The 19,568-nt window shown below is 47.4% G+C and overlaps 1 protein-coding gene across 1 annotated transcript in view; it reads left to right on the forward strand.

Annotated features, from left to right (window-relative positions):
• Window positions 1-15,721, forward strand: part of B4GALT5 (beta-1,4-galactosyltransferase 5) — a 129,139-nt gene extending 113,418 nt beyond the window's left edge. The window contains exons 8-9 of the mRNA XM_030212757.1: window positions 1,359-1,460; window positions 12,911-15,721. Coding sequence (XP_030068617.1) covers window positions 1,359-1,460; window positions 12,911-13,058 — 250 coding nt within the window. The 3' untranslated portion in view covers window positions 13,059-15,721. The remainder of the gene's footprint in view (window positions 1-1,358; window positions 1,461-12,910) is intronic.
• The last annotated feature ends 3,847 nt before the right edge of the window (window positions 15,722-19,568 follow it).

A 19,568-nucleotide genomic window follows, 5' to 3' on the forward strand; every position in this document is an offset into this window, starting at 1 on the left:
CTCTCTCCAATTTGTCAGTAGTACTCTTTTCCCCTGCAGCATAGCTCGTTGCAAAAACCCCTTCAAGCCCGGCACTCGGAGACCTACATTTTTAAAATCTTCAAATAAAAGCAAGGGTTGTAATGGCACTGTACAGTTCCAATACTTCTCAATTGCTCCCACCACCGCTCTCCAGAAGCTGTGCACCTGCGGGCATAACCAAAACATATGGCTCAGAGTAGCTGGATCTTGACCACATTTCAAGCATGCCCCAGAGGCTCCGAACTTTGCCTTGTATGCTCGATTAGGCACCACATAGAGTCTCATCGCAAACTTATATTGCAGCTCCCAGTCACGAGGGAACGTGACACTTTTCCGTGCGCTAGTCAGAAACCCTGTGAACAGAGTCTCTGTAACTTCCTCCCTGAGGTCTATCGTCCACTTCTGTGCATAACCTCTGTAATCTATATCCTCCGTCGAGTCTAGGAGGTTTCTGTGAAAGAATCTCAGCGGCACCACACTCTGGGCCCCCAAAGTCTGTAGTTTGTTTTTTAAAAGTCAACTTATTTTTGGTTTCTGTGAGAATTTGTATTTCATTTTTTTAAGCCAGTAGGAAATGGAGCAAAGAAAAAAAACTCTTCCTTAGAAAGGTGCATTGAGCATTTGATTACCAGGAGAAAGACGTGACCTGTTCCAACGTCACATAAAGTGAGGCTCCATTTTACACAGAACGGAAAGATCAAAATTTGAGACATCCAGGTCAGGGTGTGCTCATTTTTGGTAGTATTTTAGAAATGATATGTCGATGCACAACCTTTTCTGAAATACCTGCCGGAGTGTGTGTGGAATGTACTAGCACAGGCAGCTGGCGTAGCCAATCTACAAATATACAAGTGGGTAAAATGAGCAGCAGTGAACCCAGCAACTTCCATGTGCAACTCATTCTGCTTCCACATGAGCTGCTTCGTTTTACAACCCGACATTTCTAAGTGCCACCATTTAAGTAGTGAGGCTGCAGTCTTAATTTGATCTGATTTTGGAGGAAGACATGGGGGATTAAGAGAGTGAGTCCCCTAATCCCTCGTGTAATACCCTGGCCAAAACGAGCACTTTTAAATCTCTGTTCATGGCTCTGAGCTAATGTAAAACTTGATGGGGATATTTGCCCAATAGAGGGGATTTCCTTTATGAAATGGGGCAAAACACATGTAGAACTTTGCCCCACCCAATCCAGGCCCTCTTGAAATCTCTGCTTCCTGTGGATCTCTGAAGTTGCTGTTTAAACATGTAAATGTTCCCATTTGGTGATGCTTTTAAAATAGAGGCCATAGTTACTCTGCTGATTTTTTTTATTAATTCCTCTGATCACTCTGATACAGGGTGCAGTACGCAGGATACACCGTGACCCGACCAGAAGGAGAAATAGGAAAATACAAGTCAATCCCTCACCACCATCGAGGGGAAGTCCAGTTTTTAGGAAGGTGAGTCCAGTTTGGTTTAAATCATAGCAGATGGCGTGGAGGAGTTAGCCTAGTGGTTAGTGCAGCTGATCCTGGGGAACTGGGTTCGTTTCCTACTGCAGCTTCTTGTGACTCTGGGCGAGTCACTTAACCTTCCATTGCCCCAGGTACAAATAATTCATTGTATATACTATGTAAACTGCTTTGAATGTAGTTGCAAAAACCACAGAAAGGTGGTATATCAAGTCCCATTCCCAAGATGCATGGGAGAAGGATAAAGGAGGATTACCTCCCTGTCAAAATAAATGGATGTATAACCCAAATCGAAATGTAAAGCCTGTTAAAATGATACAAAATACAGCGTGCACTTTTCAAGTAAGCCCTACAACAATGGATAGAGGGTGGCAGTGATTTGGGGGGGGGGGGGGTTATTATAGTTGCTTGTTATTTTCTATTTGTGATTTATAAACAATTGCACAGCATATTGTTCCTTATACTTTAACTAGCCGTTAAGCCCGTTAAAACGGGCGAGTTTTTTTTATTTCACCTCCATGTGTAGCAAGTCTGCTCTGTCCCCTGTCCTCCCCCCATGTCCAGCAACCCTCCTCTGTCCTCTTCCCTCACCCCATGTCAAGCCACAGTCCTCTGTTCCCTGCCCTCCCAAAGAGACTGTGAGAGTGAGCAGCTAGTGTGTGTGTGCTTGGGTGTCTCTGTGTGTGTGTGTGTGAGTGAGTGAATGAGAGAGAGTGTGTGAGTGAGTGAGAGAGAGTGCTTGTGAGCTGTTAGTACTCCCTGTCTCAGTGGAGGTTCAGTGTCTCCTTGTAGTCAGTTGTTGGAGCTGTGTGTCAATGGAGGTTCAGTGTCTCCTTGTAGTCAGTTGTTGGAGCTGTGTGTCAATGGAGGTTCAGTGTCTCCTTGTAGTCAGTTGTTGGAGCTGTGTGTCAATGGAGGTTCAGTGTCTCCTTGTAGTCAGTTGTTGGAGCTGTGTGTCAATGGAGGTTCAGTGTCTCCTTGTAGTCAGTTGTTGGAACTGTGTGTCAGTGGAGGTTCAGTGTCTCCTTGTAGTCAGTTGTTGGAACTGTGTGTCAGTGGAGGTTCAGTGTCTCCTTGTAGTCAGTTGTTGGAGCTGTGTGGCAGTGGAGGTTCAGTGTCTCCTTGTAGTCAGTTGTTGGAGCTGTGTGGCGGTGGAGGTTCAGTGTCTCCTTGTAGTCAGTTGTTGGAGCTGTGTGGCGGTGGAGGTTCAGTGTCTCCTTGTAGTCAGTTGTTGGAGCTGTGTGGCGGTGGAGGTTCAGTGTCTCCTTGTAGTCAGTTGTTGGAGCTGTGTGACGGTGGAGGTTCAGTGTCTCCTTGTAGTCAGTTGTTGGAGCTGTGTGGCAGTGGAGGTTCAGTGTCGCCTTGTAGTCAGTTGTTGGAGCTGTGTGGCAGTGGAGGTTCAGTGTCGCCTTGTAGTCAGTTGTTGGAGCTGTGTGGCAGTGGAGGTTCAGTGTCTCCTTGTAGTCAGTTGTTGGAGCTGTGTGGCAGTGGAGGTTCAGTGTCTCCTTGTAGCTGTGTGGCAGTGGAGGTTCAGTGTCTCCTTGTAGTCAGTTGTTGGAACTGTGTGTCAGTGGAGGTTCAGTGTCTCCTTGTAGTCAGTTGTTGGAGCTGTGTGGCAGTGGAGGTTCAGTGTCTCCTTGTAGTCAGTTGTTGGAGCTTTGTGGCAGTGGAGGTTCAGTGTCTCCTTTTAGGCAGTTGTTAGAGCAGTTTGAAAGGCAGGCTCGTTTTTCAGTCGTGTGCCGGTCTCCCTCCCTCCTTCCCCCCTCCCCGCATACATGTTGTTGTTCCGCCCCTTCTGCTGACTCCTGCTGTTCAGTGAGCCAAAGGGGCGGGACAGCTATGTCTTTGCTTCATGCTGCAAAGCAGGACTTGTGTGTGTGTGTGTGTGTGTGTGCTGTGAGTGAATACACCTGTTTACCTTTTTCTGTTGGCCCCAGAACGTTTTTTGATCCCTGCTTGGTTTCTGCTGTGGGTTTTTTTAGTTGCCTCGGCCACTTCGTCGTTCCTGCTGTGCCCTTGTACATGGTGGTTCTCTTCTCCATCCTCCCTCCCCCATTGATGTCCACGCCCCCTCCTTCCCTCCCTATTGGCTGCATTACGTCCTCCTTCAATTTCCACGCCCCCTCCCCTTCATATTGGCTGCATTAGGTCCTCCTCCGATTTCCACGCCCCCTCCCCTCCCTATTGGCTGCATTACGTCCTCCTCCGATTTCGACGCCCCCTCCCTATTGGCTGCATTACATCTTCCTCCGTTTTCCACGCCCCCTCCCCTCCCTATTGGCTGCATTACGTCCTCCTCCAATTTCCACGCTCCCTCCTTCCCTCCCTATTGGCTGCATTACGTCCTCCTTCGTTTTCCACGCCCCCTCCCTATTGGCTGCATTACGTCCTCTTCCGTTTTCCACGCCCCCTCCCCTCCCTATTGGCTGCATTATGTCCTCCTCCGATTTCCACGCCCCCTCCTCCCCTCCCTATTGGCTGCATTACGTCCTCTTCCGTTTTCCACGCCCCTCCCCTCCCTATTGGCTGCATTATGTCCTCCTCCAATTTCCACGCCCCCTCCTAACCTCCCTATTGGCTGCATTACGTTCGGTACAGGAGCTGCTGGTGGAGGCGGGGTTTGGAGTGTTGCTCCTTGAATGTTGGTCTCTACTGCGCATTTGCGGTGAGTACGGTCACTCGCAATTTATATGTTTGATAAAAATATTTAAATATGAAATCATAAGTGTTTGAGGCTTCTGCAGATGAGGCAGAGCCCGCGGGGATGGGACGGAGACAGAACCTGCAGGGATGGGGTGGGAACGGAGACAGAACCCACAGGGACGGGGCGAGGATGGGGACAAACTTTGTCCCCATGTCATTCTCTAGCTGTTAGCATTCTGTTCCCTCTTGCCTCCATAGGTTGATGGGCAGTGCTTGGAACTGAGCCGCAGTAGTTGAATTTCCAGAATCAAATTTGCTCATCGCTTCTGTTGGCATTAGTTTTCTGCAGAGGTGATTTGGGGTTTAACCGCTGGGCAATGATGCGGGTACATTTTAGTAGGCAAGGTCACTTTTGGAACATTTTCTGTGGGCACATTGACCTCTCATCTGCAAAATATCATGAAACAGCTGGATATTTGATGAAAAATCAAAGTGTCCAATTTATTCATCCCACATATAAAAATCGAATCATAAGTATAAAAGCCTAACAAGATCATGTTTGGCCGTAACCAGGGCTGCGTCAGGTTCTTCTGTAACAACTGTCAATGAACATAAGCATAAATTTAAAAAGTTATGATAAAAAGTTTTTTAATAAAAGCTCCACAATCCATATAAAAAGAAAAGCCAGCAAATTGGTTAATAAGAAAATGTTTTGTTTTTTAAGCATTAAGGGTCTCTTTTACTAAATAGCATTAAACATTAATGTGTACTTAACGTGGGTGGGAGGGGGAAGCTTACTGTAAAACATTTTGCGGTATTCTTTTCATTTTGGGGGGGGGGGGGGAGAGGGTGTGTCTTAGGTGGGGAATGGGTATAGAAGAGTTATCTAGATAGCACGTTCACATTAACACACACTAACTGGATAATGCTGACTTAATCCAGGGCACTTAGAGGCAGCATGTGCTCCCATGTAAAATTTTCCATTAGCGTGCAATACCTTCAAAACTATTATCTCAGGATCTGCAAAAAGGGAAAAAAAAAGCTCTATTTTGGGACGCTCTAGAAATGGGTTTAGTGCGTGGTGAAAGTCCCACATTAAAATATGTCGAGCTTATTTGTTAGAAGAAAACAACAGGGTAATCGGTCTGCAAACTCCAAGATGGAAAACAGACGAAGCAGATACGTACGTGGAAAACAATATTTAATAAATATAGAGCAATAAAAAATTAGCAAGCCCGACACAGGCCGTGCTTCGCCCATCAGGGGCTAATGAATATCTGTCTGATCATATAATCTCCACTTGAATATCTGTTTGTTGAACTCGCAATTGAAACGCACACCTTGACAGATGGCACTTCAGGAAAAAGAATTGTTCCAAAGCCGTGAATCGACATATGCTATGGTGGCATATGTCGATTCACGGCTTTTGAACGATTCTTTTTCGTGAAGTGTGTGTGTTTCAATTGCGAGTTCAACAAATAGATATTCAAGTGGAGATTATATGATCAGACAGATATTCATTAGCCCCTGATGCAGCCCAGTTGGGTGAAACACGGCCTGTGTCGGGCTTGCTAACTTTTTATTGATCTATATTTATTAAATATTGTTTTCCATGTACGTATCTGCTTTATCTGTTTTCCAAGCTTATTTGTTAGAGCATCTCAGTAACAGGGGCCCTTAATTTCTTAACAATGGCTTTTGCTGTTTTCTTAAATGTAAATACGCTATGCAAAAGCCTCCCATTTGCCTTTTTCACCCTATGGAGTCTTTCCTTCTGGATGCTGCAAGAAATTTAGGCCCCTGTTTACAAAGCTGTGCTAGCTATGCGCCTTTTTAACGGGGGGGGGGGGGGGGGGTTAATTAGAGATGTCTCCTTTCCAGACTTTGCAGCCCACTGTCAAAGGGATTTGACTTCAGTTTGCCTGAGGTAGAAGTCTGACCCTTAACCACAGAAACTGTGTACCAAACTGACTTTTGATTGTCATTAGAGTTTATCATACTGGCTCAGACCAATGGTTTATCTAGCCCAATATCCTGTTTCCAGCAGTGGCCAATCCTGGTTGCAAGTACCTGGCAGAATCCCAAACAGTAGCAATATTCTATGCTGCTGATCCCAAGGATAAGTAGTAGCTTTCTCCATCTGTCTTAATAAGTTTCTCCGAGGACAAGCAGGCTGCTTGTTCTCACGACTGGGTTGACGTCCATGGCAGCCCCCACCAACCGGAAGAAAACTTCGCGGGCGGTCCCGCACGCAGGGCACGCCCACCGCGCATGCGCGGCCGTCTTCCCGCCCGTGCGCGACCATTCCCGCTCAGTTTTTTCTATTCCGCGCTGGAGAGAGACGTGTTACCCGTCTCTCTGTCAGCCCCGGAAACCGGATTGCGGCCTAGCCGCGGTTTTTTTCTTTGCTTCGCGTGTTCTTTTCTTCAAAACAAAAAAAAAAAAAAAGGAGTTGTCCTCGTCGTTCTTAGCAGCGAGGGCGGTCGTTTCTTTTTCGGGTGTGCTTTTCACCGCCACCATCGACGACTTTGACCTCGCCGACGCGATTTTTCCGTCGATGTCCTCGAAGGTCCCGAGCCGATTCAAAAAGTGTGGTCGGTGCAGCCAGCAGATCTCGCAGACCGATACCCACGCTCGGTGCCTCAAGTGCCTCGGCCCGGAGCATAATTCCAAGACGTGCACCTTGTGTCTCAGCTTAAGGAAGCGGACACAGGTGGCGAGGCAAGTTCTTCGGGACTGTCTTTTTGGAACTTGTGCCGGCCCTTCGATGTCGACCTCGACGGCATCGGTGTCGACGGCTGGGTCTTCGGTACCGATGTCGACGAAATCGGCGCCGACTCTGGCACCGACCCCAGGAGTACAGGTACCGTTGGCCCACCGGCCTGCCGGTGACGGCCGCGCGGGCAGTCTGCCCCGGCTACTCCCTCTCCCCAGGGCCATCGGGACCGAACCCTGTCGGATCCGATTCCTCAAGGCCGGGGGGGTTTCCACCTCCTCATCGTCTCTTCCGCCGGGCGCCGATGACAGGCATCGAAAGAAAGCAAAGAAGCACCGTCATCGGTCGCCCACGGCGCACGGGACTGCCAGTTCCGGTACTTCGAGGGATGACTCGACGCCCAGGAAGCGGCAGTGCCGGGAGGAGCGTTCCCCCTCGGTTGAAGAGGTGTCGCTACCGTCTCCTGGACCCGAGCAGCTTCCGGCACCGACACCCACACCGGCCCCCCTGCCTTTCCCGACAGCGGGCCTTGACGAGTGCCTCTGAGCCATCCTTCCTGGGATTCTGGAAGGGCTGATGCGCCAGGCTCTGCCGGCACCCCCAGCGCCGTTGATGGAGGCGCCGGTGTGCTCTGGCCCGATGCCGAGGCCTCCGACGCCGCTTGCGGCACCGGTGTCGACCGACACGCAGGTGGAGATCCCGTCGACGCGGGAGTCCACCGCTCGACGCCATCATCGAGGACGTGGTTCCTCGCAGTCGAGACGGGCCCGGTTGAGGTCTGAGCTGAGAGAGCTCATGTCTGACACCGAGGACGAGGAGGCCTCGTGGGGGGAGGAGGAGGACCCCAGATATTTCTCCTCAGAGGAGTCTGTGGGTCTTCCCTCCGACCCCACTCCTTCACCGGAGAGGAAGCTCTCGCCCCCTGAGAGCCTCTCCTTTGCCTCCTTTGTCAGGGATATGTCTATTTGCATTCCCTTTCCCGTGGTTGCTGTGGATGAGCCGAGGGCGGAGATGCTCGAAGTCCTCGACTATCCATCACCACCTAGAGAGTCTTCCACGGTGCCGTTGCACAATGTCCTTAAGGAGACACTGATTCGGAACTGGCTGAAGCCACTATCTAATCCCACCATCCCCAAGAAAGCGGAGTCCCAATACAGAATTCACTCAGACCCAGAGTTGATGCGACCTCAATTGCCTCATGACTTGGCGGTCGTGGACTCTGCTCACAAGAGAGCACGGAGTTCGAGGGATACCGCCTCGGCACCCCCTGGGCGGGAGTCTCGCACTCTGGACTCGTTTGGGAGGAAGGCCTACCAATCGTCCATGCTCATGACCCGCATCCAATCAACAGCTCTACACGAACATTCACATGCGGAACAATGTGAGGCAACTGGCAGACCTGGTCGACAAACTCCCCCCGGAGCAGTCCAGGCCGTTTCAGGAGGTGGTCAGGCAGCTAAAGACGTGCAGAAAGTTCCTGTCCAGGGGTATCTATGACACCTGTGATGTGGCATCTCGAGCTGCGGCCCAAGGTATAGTGATGCGCAGACTCTCGTGGTGCGTGCCTCTGACCTGGACAACCACACCCAGCAGCGGCTGGCGGATGTCCCTTGCTGGGGGGATAACATTTTCGGCGAGAAGGTCGAGCAGTTGGTGGACCAACTACACCAGCGGGAAACCGCTCTCGACAAGCTCTCCCACCGGGCGCCTTCAGCATCCACCTCTGCAGGTGGATGTTTTTCCCGGGCCCGGCAGGCTGCGCCCTACGCCTACAGCAAGCGCAAGTACACCCAGCCGGCCTGAAGGCCTCCTCAGGCACAGGGACAGTCCCAGCGCGCTCGTTCCCGTCAACAGCGTGCGCCTAAGCAGCCCCCTGCACCTCCACAGCAAAAGCAGGGGACGGGCTTTTGACTGGATCCATGGGAACATAGCCGCCATCAAAGTACCCGTACCGGACGACCTGCCGGTCGGGGGGAGGTTGAAAGTTTTTCACCAAAGGTGGCCTCTCGTAACCTCCGACCAGTGGGTTCTCCATATAGTGCGGTGCGGATACACCCTGAATTTGATCTGCACCCCGCCAAATTGCCCACCGGGAGCCCAGTCCTTCAGCTCCCATCACAAGCAGGTACTTGCAGAGGACTCTCCGCCCTTCTCAGCGCCAATGCGGTCGAGCCCGTGCTACCCGGGCAGGAAGGGCAGGGATTCTATTCCAGGTACTTCCTTGTGGAAAAGAAAACAGGGGGGATGCGCCCCATCCTAGACCTGAGAGGCCTGAACAAATATCTGGTCCGAGAGAAGTTCAGGATGCTTTCCTTGGGCACCCTTCTACCCATGATTCAGAAAGACAATTGGCTATGTTCACTGGATTTAAAGGACGCTTACACTCACATCCCGATACTGCCAGCTCACAGACAGTATCTCCGATTCCGTCTGGGGACACAGCACTTTCAGTATTGTGTGCTGCCCTTTGGGCTCGCCTCGGCACCACGGGTGTTCACGAAGTGTCTCGTGGTGGTTGCGGCGTATCTACGCAAGCTGGGGGTGCACATGTTCCCGTATCTCGACGATTGGCTGGTCAAGAGCACCTCAGAGGCAGGAGCTCTTTGGTCCATGCAGTGCACTATTCACCTTCTGGAGCTGCTGGGGTTTGTGATAAATTACCCGAAGTCCCATCTCCAGCCAGTCCAATCTCTGGAATTCATAGGAGCTCTGCTGAATTCTCAGACGGCTCAGGCCTTTCTTCCCGAAGCAAGGGCACAGAATCTCCTGTCCCTCGCTTCCCAGACCAGAGCGTCTCAGCAGGTCACAGCTCGGCAGATGTTGAGACTCTTGGGTCATATGGCCTCCACGGTTCATGTGACTCCCATGGCTCGCCTTCACATGAGATCTGCTTAATGGACCCTAGCTTTCCAGTGGTGCCAAGCTACTGGGAATCTAGAAGATGTCATCCGCCTGTCTGTCAGTTGCCGCAATTCGCTGCACTGGTGGACGATTCGGACCAATTTGACCCTGGGACGCCCATTCCAAATTCCGCAGCCCACGAAGGTGCTGACGGCGGATGCATCTCGCCTGGGGTGGGGAGCTCATGTTGATGGGCTCCACACCCAGGGACTGTGGTCCCTCCAGGAACAAGATCTTCAGATCAACCTCCTGGAGCTCCGAGCGGTCTGGAACGCACTGAAGGCCTTCAGAGATCGGCTGTCCTACCAAATCATCCAAATTCGGACAGACAATCAGGTTGCAATGTATTATATCAACAAGCAGGGGGGCACTGGATCTCGCCCCCTGTGTCAGGAAGCCGTCAGGATGTGGAGTTGGGCTTGCCAGTTCGGCATGCTTCTCCAAGCCACATACCTGGCAGGTGTAAACAACAGTCTGGCCGACAGGCTGAGCAGAGTCATGCAACCGCACGAGTGGTCGCTCCATTCCAGAGTGGTACGCAAGATCTTCCGAGAGTGGGGCACCCCCTCGGTGGACCTTTTCGCCTCTCAGACCAACCACAAGCTGCCTCTGTTCTGTTCCAGACTACAGGCGCACGGCAGACTGCCGTCGGATGCCTTTCTCCTTCATTGAGGAAACAGCCTCTTGTATGCTTATCCTCCCATACCTTTGGTGGGGAAGACCTTGCTGAAGCTCAAGCAAGACCACAGCACCATGTTTCTGATAGCGCCTTTTTGGCCCCGTCAGATCTGGTTCCCTCTACTTCTGGAGTTGTCCTCCGAAGAACCGTGTTTTCCGACTCTCATTTCGCAGAACGACGGAGCGCTTCTGCACCCCAGCCTTCAGTCTCTGGCTCTCATGGCCTGGATGTTGAGGGCGTAGATTTTGCTTCGTTGGGTTTGTCTGAGGGTTTCTCCCGTGTCTTGCTTGCCTCTAGAAAGGATTCCACTAAAAAGAGTTACTTTTTCAAGTGGAGGAGGTTTGTCATTTGGTGTGAGAGCAAGGCCCTAGAACCTCGTTCTTGTCCTGCACAGTACCTGCTTGAATACCTTCTGCACTTATCAGAGTCTGGTCTCAAGACCAACTCAGTAAGGAATCACCTCAGTGCGATTAGTGCTTACCATCATCGTGTGGAGGGTAAAGCCATCTCTGGAGAACCTTTAGTCGTTCGATTTATGAGAGGCTTGCTTTTGTCAAGGCCTCCTGTCAAGCCTCCTACAGTGTCATGGGATCTCAACGTCGTCCTCACCCAGCTGATGAAGCCTCCTTTTGAGCCACTGAATTCTTGCCATCTGAAGTACTTGACCTGGAAGGTCATTTTCTTGGTGGCAGTTACTTCAGCTCCTAGAGTCAGTGAGCTTCAAGCCCTGGTAGCTCATGCTCCTTATACAAAATTTCATCATAACAGAGTAGTACTCCGCACTCACCCTAAGTAACCTGTTCCGGGGCAGAGAGGGCAGTGCACCAGCGCGGAGCTGACACCCCCCAGCGGCGTGCACCCAGGGCGGACCGCCCCCCCTTCCTACGCCACTGCTATAAGCAAAAAATAAAACTGGTTCCAATAAAGACTATTTGATATCCTCCTTGGATCTACCTCACTGTTTTATTTGTTGATCACCTATTTTTGCCATCGAGTTTGTGGCTCCATGCAGATTGAACTCCCCTCCCCCAGCTAATCTGTTTAGGCTTGTAGCTGCCATTCCTTACAGGTTAACCCCTCTCCCCAATGCCTTTAGTTTAGATTTGTAAATTAAAAGATTGGTTGACAGTACTGAAATGCATCATCTCTTTGGGATGGGGAGATGACAGTATGTCCTCTGGTAAATCTGATTTGCTGTGCAAAGACCATGTATTACATTATATTCATTTACAAAATTGGATACCAGATTTAATTTTTTTTTCTGTAACCCCCCCCCCCCCCAAAAAAAACCCAAAAAACTGAGGGGCCCTTTTACTAAGGCACGTAGGCCTATGCATGCCCAACGTACACCAATCTGGAACTACCACCCGGCTACTGCGTGGCCCGGGTAGTAATTTTTATTTTTTACGCGCATCCTCTACGTGTGCTAACCAGGACTATCCAGGCGGTAATCGGCATTGTACGTGCGCTGATGATTACCACCCGGTTACCGCTAAGTCAGTGTTTGGTGGTAAGGTCTTAGGCCCAAAATGGACGCGAGCCAATTTTCATTTTCGGCGCACCTTAGTAAAAGGACCCCTGCGAAGTTTGATACCTTCTAGAGAACAATTCTCCTGTTGCAGCAAGGCGAGGTGCTGTCAGGGACTTTCTGAGAAAAGAGGAGTTCGCAGAGGCGGAACACTGTGGTCCACTACGTCCAAAAGTCCACACCAAGAAGAGTAGTGTGACCAGCAAGGCTCTCCAATTACAACAGGAAGACGAGGATATAGTGAGGAGACTTTATTCTTATAATGCCCGACACGTCTTCCTGTTGTTATTGGAGAGCCTTGCTGGTCACACTACCCTTTTTTTTTTTTGTAGGGACTTCTTTCTGGACATTTAGGCTGCCTGGACTCGTAGCTTAATCTGCATGTGTGGCTGTTTAAAATGATGTCCCCTGAGTACAAAGACACAACACCATTTTGTCATAAGCTGGTCTTGAGGTAATTATCCAGCCATTTCAGCTGTGTAACTGGTGCATTCAAGCTTGTCTTACAGGTGCAGTGATGAGAGGCCGAATGGTATTCCAATAATTCCCATCCATTTTCTCCAAGCAGTATGACCCGTTGCACACGTATGCCAATGCCATTGGATAGCACCCCTCATATGTGTGATTGTTCATCCTGCTTTCAACATGGGTGTGTGTACTAAGCAGAGTGCCTGTTAATTATAGGGTAGTGTATGATGTGATGTAAACCATATGAACAAAGCTTGGTGCATTCTTGAAATAGCAATGGGGAAAATTAAACTCTTATCGGAAAAATATGTAGAGCTAACCTGTAACACATTTCTGTAGTACGTGCGTAATCAGGAACCATCTGGAACAGCCCTTCTTGAGCACAATATATATATGCCTATGTAGACTTCTTGAATTTGTGTTGTGATAATTTAAAAATTTGATTATTTTCTGAGCCATCCAGTTAATTCTTTCTTTTCCCTACCCCTTCTTCTCCCAAACAGGTACGCTTTACTGAGAAGATCAAAAGAAAGACAAGCCATGGATGGCCTAAATAACTTGAAATACTTTCCGAACATCACGTATGATGTCTTGTATAAAAATATAACTGTCCATTTGACTCCTGATTTGGCTCTGATAGACTATTATTAAGTTAGATAATACCTTGCGCTTTGCCCTTCTGCCAAGAAAACATTCGACATTCTTATGGAGTTACCAAGGACAAAATTAGAAAGAAAAATGTGGCAGTTCATTAAAGGATCACCAAGCCTCGTAGACTTTAAAATAATAATAATAATAAAAAAAACTACACACAGGTGCACAGCAGTCTTGCAACGGAGACCCAGGAAGCTCTGTGCTTGGAAGCTTGAAGAATTGTGGTTGTGTTAATGTCACACTACCTGCTGCTCCCTCTACGTTTCTGTCACCAGGGCAAGAATAATTTCCAGCACCAGACCGGATGGGACTTGGTCTTTCTCTGCCAATTTTTCAGAATGATCGTATTGACCTCTTTGCTTTGGATGCCAGAAGCAGCTTCGTAAGGCTGTTCACTTCACTGAAGATCAAAAAGGAAATTTTCAAACACCGTTCTGCTACATCACCTTTTTTTTTTTCTTTTCTTTTCTTTCTTTTTTTTATTTTTTGTTTTTAATAACTTGCTTGAAAAAAAGTTTTCTCTTCTCTTCTTAAAGAAGTGAAAGTGTGTGTAAGCCATGTATATTGCTTTGTTTGTTTTTTTTATTTTATTTTGGAATATCTCACCCAAAGCAGAAGTTTACATATTAAATCACTCATTTAGCTGAGGAGATGATACAGCTTAAAAGAAATGTGCAGATGTTGCATTCCACAAAAATAGCCCACGTTCTTGAACATCCCTCCAGCATCTTGAAAGGCTTCGTGTTGGAGTAACGGATGTAAAGCGTTCCATTCTTCCTATGCAGAATTAACGAAGCACCTCCATGAGGCCAAGTGGGAGGGAACGTGCAGCTGCCTTTTGCACATTCATGCTTTTTCCTGAACACTTTTCAGACAGAACAGTGTATCTGACCCCTTTTTCTTTACATAATAGACTCCCTCCTCCCCCACACTTTTTTTTTTAATGCAGCAAATTTGCCTTTTTAATAGTAATTCCTGTTATCCTGCAACAGGTAATTACTCTGTGGCCCATTGTTGTAAATTAAGGATAATGTTGGTGGATCTATTTATTAACTACATTATGTTTAAGTTGAGTCTTTCCCTGTGTTAGCTTTTAACATTTGTTTTATAAGTAGGCCTTTAAGGGCGTATATACTGTCTAAATCACATCGTATACTGAAGTGAGAGTAGCTGTGAAATATTGGAGCTATTAATTCAGGGGGTCTTTTCCCCCTTAATTTGTTCCAGTCGTGAAAACATGCACGTTCTCTTTGGATCCTGGCACAAATCGCCAACGTAGACCTCTGTGCACCAGAAAAGCCTACAACGGCCAATGAGATTGACTAATTGTGGGTCTTTCCGGGTTATATAGCTCCACCTCCCCTCTGCGAACGGGGAAGTAGGGTTCAAATGGGGACCCTTGGTGAGCAGGGAAAGCAGTACATCCCTTGAATAGTGGGAAATCCACAGGCTTTACACTGTAATGAACAAAAAAAAAAATTTACGAGGTTGTTTCAGTTCAGTCGGAACGGCCAGTGTTTCCAGCGCATTTGTCAAGCCTGAACGTAAGTGTTGCTTACGTTTTATTTATTATGTTTTCTTCCTTAAAAGCAACATCTGGTTGATTCCATTATGTGCTAATTTAGGGTTTTTTTTAATATTGACATAACAGTTGTAGGCACTTATCGAATGTACTTTTAAGAAAACAGCTGCATTTTGTTAGCTTTCTACTGACTTGTTCATGGTTTACATTGTTCCTTGGTTTCATGGACGTATGAACCCCCTACGCAGTTAAGTAGCTGTGGTGGGTGTGACTGACCTGGCCAATTGGTTTGCTAATGAGGCAGATTAGAAATGTGTGTATGCATGTATGTCTGTGTGAGATATTTTTCTATTTTTTAAAAAAATGTTGTTTCGTTTCCTAATTCTTATCAGCCTGTATGAAGGGATAGTCTGTTATTCTGGAAAGTGCTGGTAAGGTTTTGAATCTTATGCTAAAGAGAGTTTTTTTTTTTTTTTTTTTTGCATATATTTGTGCTTTAAAAGTTATTTAAGTGTTTCATGTAGAAACACACTCTTCTTGATCCAGAAGTAAGGATTGGTTTCTGTGGAGCCTGCAGCAATAAGGTTTTGTAGGTGCTTCTGGCTCTTAAAACCTTTGTATTCTCAGCTCACCCTTTTGCAAATGCTAAATCTTCACGCATCCCTCTGTTTTCCCAGTAGTCTGTATTTCCTGTACAGTTCAGTTAAAGGTTCTTTAGTTTCTTCCTTCTTTTATTAATTTAATGGTGCTTACAGACCAGGAATGTATATTGACAAACTGCTACATTTCATATTCCACAAACTTTTCCTAGCACATGCACTAGCGAATACCCATAATGCTTATTTTAAAATTTGCTATCAGTTGTCTTTAATTTTTCAACAGATAAGCACACTGTATTGATTGATCGAAAAGGGTCTAATGTAGAGTTAGGAAAATTCTCTATTATGGTCAGTATGAAAGGGTTCATTACCCCCTCTCTAGTACTACTATTTTTCACTGTTTTCTTTATAATCACAAGGGTTCTTTATTTTATTTTATTTTGTGGAATGTTTTCTAATGTGATTTAGTGACATGGAGTGTACAAGTCAATTATTGTATTGCATGTTAAAAGACTTCCCATACTCCATGGGGGTGGGAGCAATGGCGTAGCAAGGGCGGGGCGGTGGGGGCGGTCCGCCCCGGGTGTCACCTCAAAGGGGGGAGTGCTCCCAAAGTCCTCTTCTTCCTGCCAGCTCCCGCACCCTACTACCTTTACAAAAGAAATCTCGGAAGCAGAGGCGCAGCGCCTCGCGTCTGCATGTAAAAGCAGTGTGGATCGTCTCTTCGGGCCTTCCCTCACTGCCTGTCCCGCCCTCCACTCCAACTTCCTATTTCCGCAAGGGCGGGACAGACAGAGTGAGGGAAGGCCCGAAGAGACGATTCACACTGCTTTTACATGCAGACGCGAGGCGCTGCGCCTAGGCTTCCGAGATTTCCTTGTAAAGGTAGGGTGCAGGAGCTGGCAGGAAGAAGAGGACTTTGGACGGAGCTGAGGTTAGGCACTGGGTCGGGGGGAGACTCAGATAGGAGAAGGGGCGTGGAGCCTCCCAACAGTTAAAATGCACTCGGGGGGGGGGGGGGGGGGGTGCAACGGCAAACCGCCCCGGGTGGCAGCCACCCTTGCTACGCCTCTGGGTGGGAGGAAAAAAGTTTCTCTGAACCTGTTTTGTCATGAATGTGGCAGCTGAAATTTCAGTAAGGCCACGCGGACCCCTGTCTGTTAAGACCATCTACCGACTTCAAAACTATGTGGCTTTTACCAAAATAAAACATCTAATTATATCTCCATGTGGCCACATCTTGGAGCCTCAGAGACCAAATGGTCTATCAAACAGCTTGAAACAGGCACTTTAAAAACTATTATGCTCCTGTTCTCTAAATTGCACAGAATGGGGGTGTAATAAGCACGTTTTATTTTCACTTATCTAGCTTGGCATTGGAAAGGTTCCAGCATAACTTTCCTTTTCTTTTTTTAATGTGGTTTTAAGGAGCAGTTGAGAGATACACTTTGCACTGATATCTGAAATGTTGTCTGAAAATACACATTTTTCAATCTTTGTCATTATTTACCATGTTTGTACATTTTTGTATTTGTTAATTTATGAATGAATTTTTTTCAGTAAATATATAAATATATAGAAACCTACGCAGTTTGAGTGGTCTAATTTTATTTCTGTGTATGGGAAGTGTTTGCTTGCAGCACAGTTATGTAACTGAGTTGCAGGATTGGGGCAGGTTCAACCTTATGTTGGGCGTAGAAAATTAAAATCCCAGAACGTGCATCGCGTTTAGTGAAACAACACGTCTTGGAGGACAGAAAAGTCACATGCCTTTAGAGCAGCCCCTGTTCTTATCTGAATCATTAATTTTCAGCTTTAGCACAATTATCAGCCGGATTTTTCACCTAGAATACTTCAGAAATGCAGATATAAAAAGATAAGCTGAGTGTATTAATCATAGTCCGACATCTGGATGACAAGTTGTATCCAGAACCCAGGTATTGCTGGACACAGAACCTCTCTGAATTGTGATACAAGGTGTTGGAGAAACTGGGCAGGAAAATAGGCAGAGTAGCTGAGCAAATTTACAGGCTCCGCCCTGGATTCTGGATATGGCATCCAAGTTTGTGCACACTTCCGAGATGCACGTGCAAATAAATTAGATAATGAGCTCTGAACTTTCAATAATTGGATGCTAACAACCAGTTATTGATGTAACTTGGTACTCATTAAAATTTGCATAGGCCTATGGCTGTACGCTATTCTGTAAGGCATGATGCCTGACTCCCATGACGCATATCTCAAAAGCGGATATAGCCATGGATATGTCAGGGGTGTTCCGAAAAGTTGCATACAGTATTATAGAATGCCTAAGCGAGCCTAACTGGGTGCTGGCATTTACACCAGCTTTCATCAGGCGTAAGTCCATAACCCAAAAGTTAGGCATGGGATCCACACTAAATGCTATTCTACATAAGGTTTGCACCATTTATAGAATACCCTCCTTTGTGTCTATATCATTGGTTCTCAACCTTCCTTCTGTTGTGACAGATAATGTTCACATGCATGACACACTGAACACTACAATTCACAGCTTAACAAAGAAAAACCCTGTATATAATTTCACTGCCGCAGACAATGATGCAAAAGAAATACAGATGCAATGGTGGTGATTGCTGGGGTGGAGGAGAAGGGTGCACCATAGGCCTGCAACATTTCTAGCTAGGGCCGATGACAGGAGTAGGGACTAGATAATGGAGATTAAGTATTTAATTTCCTGGTTCTCAATTCTCCCCAACCTGCCACACATGTTAAGAAAAGCACAAGGGTGCTGTCTGTTAAATTTTTGGTGATACACCTCCCAGTTCTTGGTGACACACTGGTTGAGGACCACTGATCTATATTGAACCATTTATAGAACCTGGAAATGTTATATTGAGTAGGGGTAATAGAGCATAACTGGAGATTGAATGGGAAGTTAAAGCAACAAACTTTGAGACATAAAAGATAGATATAATTAGCATGAACATTAAAGTCCCCAAGAATGAGGGAAGCAGAGGATGGTTCAATAAATAAGGAAAACCAGGAGTCCAAGTCAGGGAGTCAAGAAAGAATAGCTATCTGGAGAGGTAGTGGAGTGAATAGGTGGATGGAATCAATGGAAGAACAGGAGTGAGATCAAGATGGAAGAAGGCTTGAAACCTACAACAAGGGAAGACTAGAAGCTTGACGCTAACGTGGCCAACTGGGCAAAGTGTATGGGAGAAAAGGTTACCTCTCTGACAGAGGGCAGAAATTAAAGCAAGGTCTTCATGGAAAAGCCAAGTCAGAGAAAAAAAAAGATGCAGAGTAAGAGATAAAGAGGCTGTGAATGTAGGCAAACCATCCACAGGCCACATAAAGGGAATGGGACTTATATACCACCTTTCTGTGGTTTTTTCCAACTACATTCAAAGCGGTTTATGTATTATATAAAGGGTACTTATTTGTACCTGTGACAATGGAGGGTTAAGTGACTTGCCCAGACTCACAAGGAGAGAGAAGAGGAAGGAAGAAGAGAAATAGGAACAAGATTGGAAGTCCAGCAGCAAGAGGGGTGCTATCCAGTCTTTTGCACTCAGTGTCACATGTATGATTATCTCCCAGTTGGTGAGAGGTTATATGTGTGTGCTCGATGCAAAGAGCTCCTAGCTCCCGGAGAACGAGTTCATTCTCTTGAGGCTAGAGTAGCAGACTTGGAGGAGCTGAGGGAGACAGAGAGGTACATAAGGGAGGCCTATAGGGGACGTTATACAGATTTTCCATCTCCAGTCTGGCAGGCCCTGTGCTGCCTTGGAGGAGGGAGGTCATCTAAAAGGAGAGCATCACCCTGGCAGTAGCAAGGACCAGCCTACCAGGGGATGCAATGTCCTCTCACACTGAGGATGTGTCTCCAGGAGCTTCTGCCCAGGAGGGAAGGGTTAGGATGGCTGTTGTGGTTGGTGATTCAATTATTAGGCATGTAGATAGCTGGGTGGCTGGTGAACGTGAGGATTGCCTGGTCACTTTCCTTCCTGGTGTGAAGGTGGCGGACCTCAAGCGCCACCTAGATAGGATTTTAGATAGTGCTGGGGATGAGCTGGCTGTCTTGGTACACGTGGGTACCAATGACATAGGAAAATGTGGGATGGAAGTTCTGGAAGCCAAATTTAGGTTCTTAGGTAGAAAGCTCAATTCCAGAACATCTAGGGTAGCATTTTCAGAAGTGCTCCCCGTTCTACGCTCAGGGCCTAAGAGACAGGCAGAGCTCTGGAGTCTCAATGCGTAGATGAGGCATTGGTGCGAGGAGGAGGGTTTTAGATTTGTAAGGAACTCGGCAACATTCTAGGGAAGGGGGGGAGCCTATTCTGGAATAATGGGCTCCACTTTAACTAGGGTGGGACCAGGCTGCTGGCATCAGCATTTAAA

The sequence above is a fragment of the Microcaecilia unicolor genome, chromosome 8 (genome assembly GCF_901765095.1).
Source record: "Microcaecilia unicolor chromosome 8, aMicUni1.1, whole genome shotgun sequence".
In the NCBI taxonomy this organism is placed as follows: Eukaryota; Metazoa; Chordata; class Amphibia; order Gymnophiona; family Siphonopidae; genus Microcaecilia; species Microcaecilia unicolor.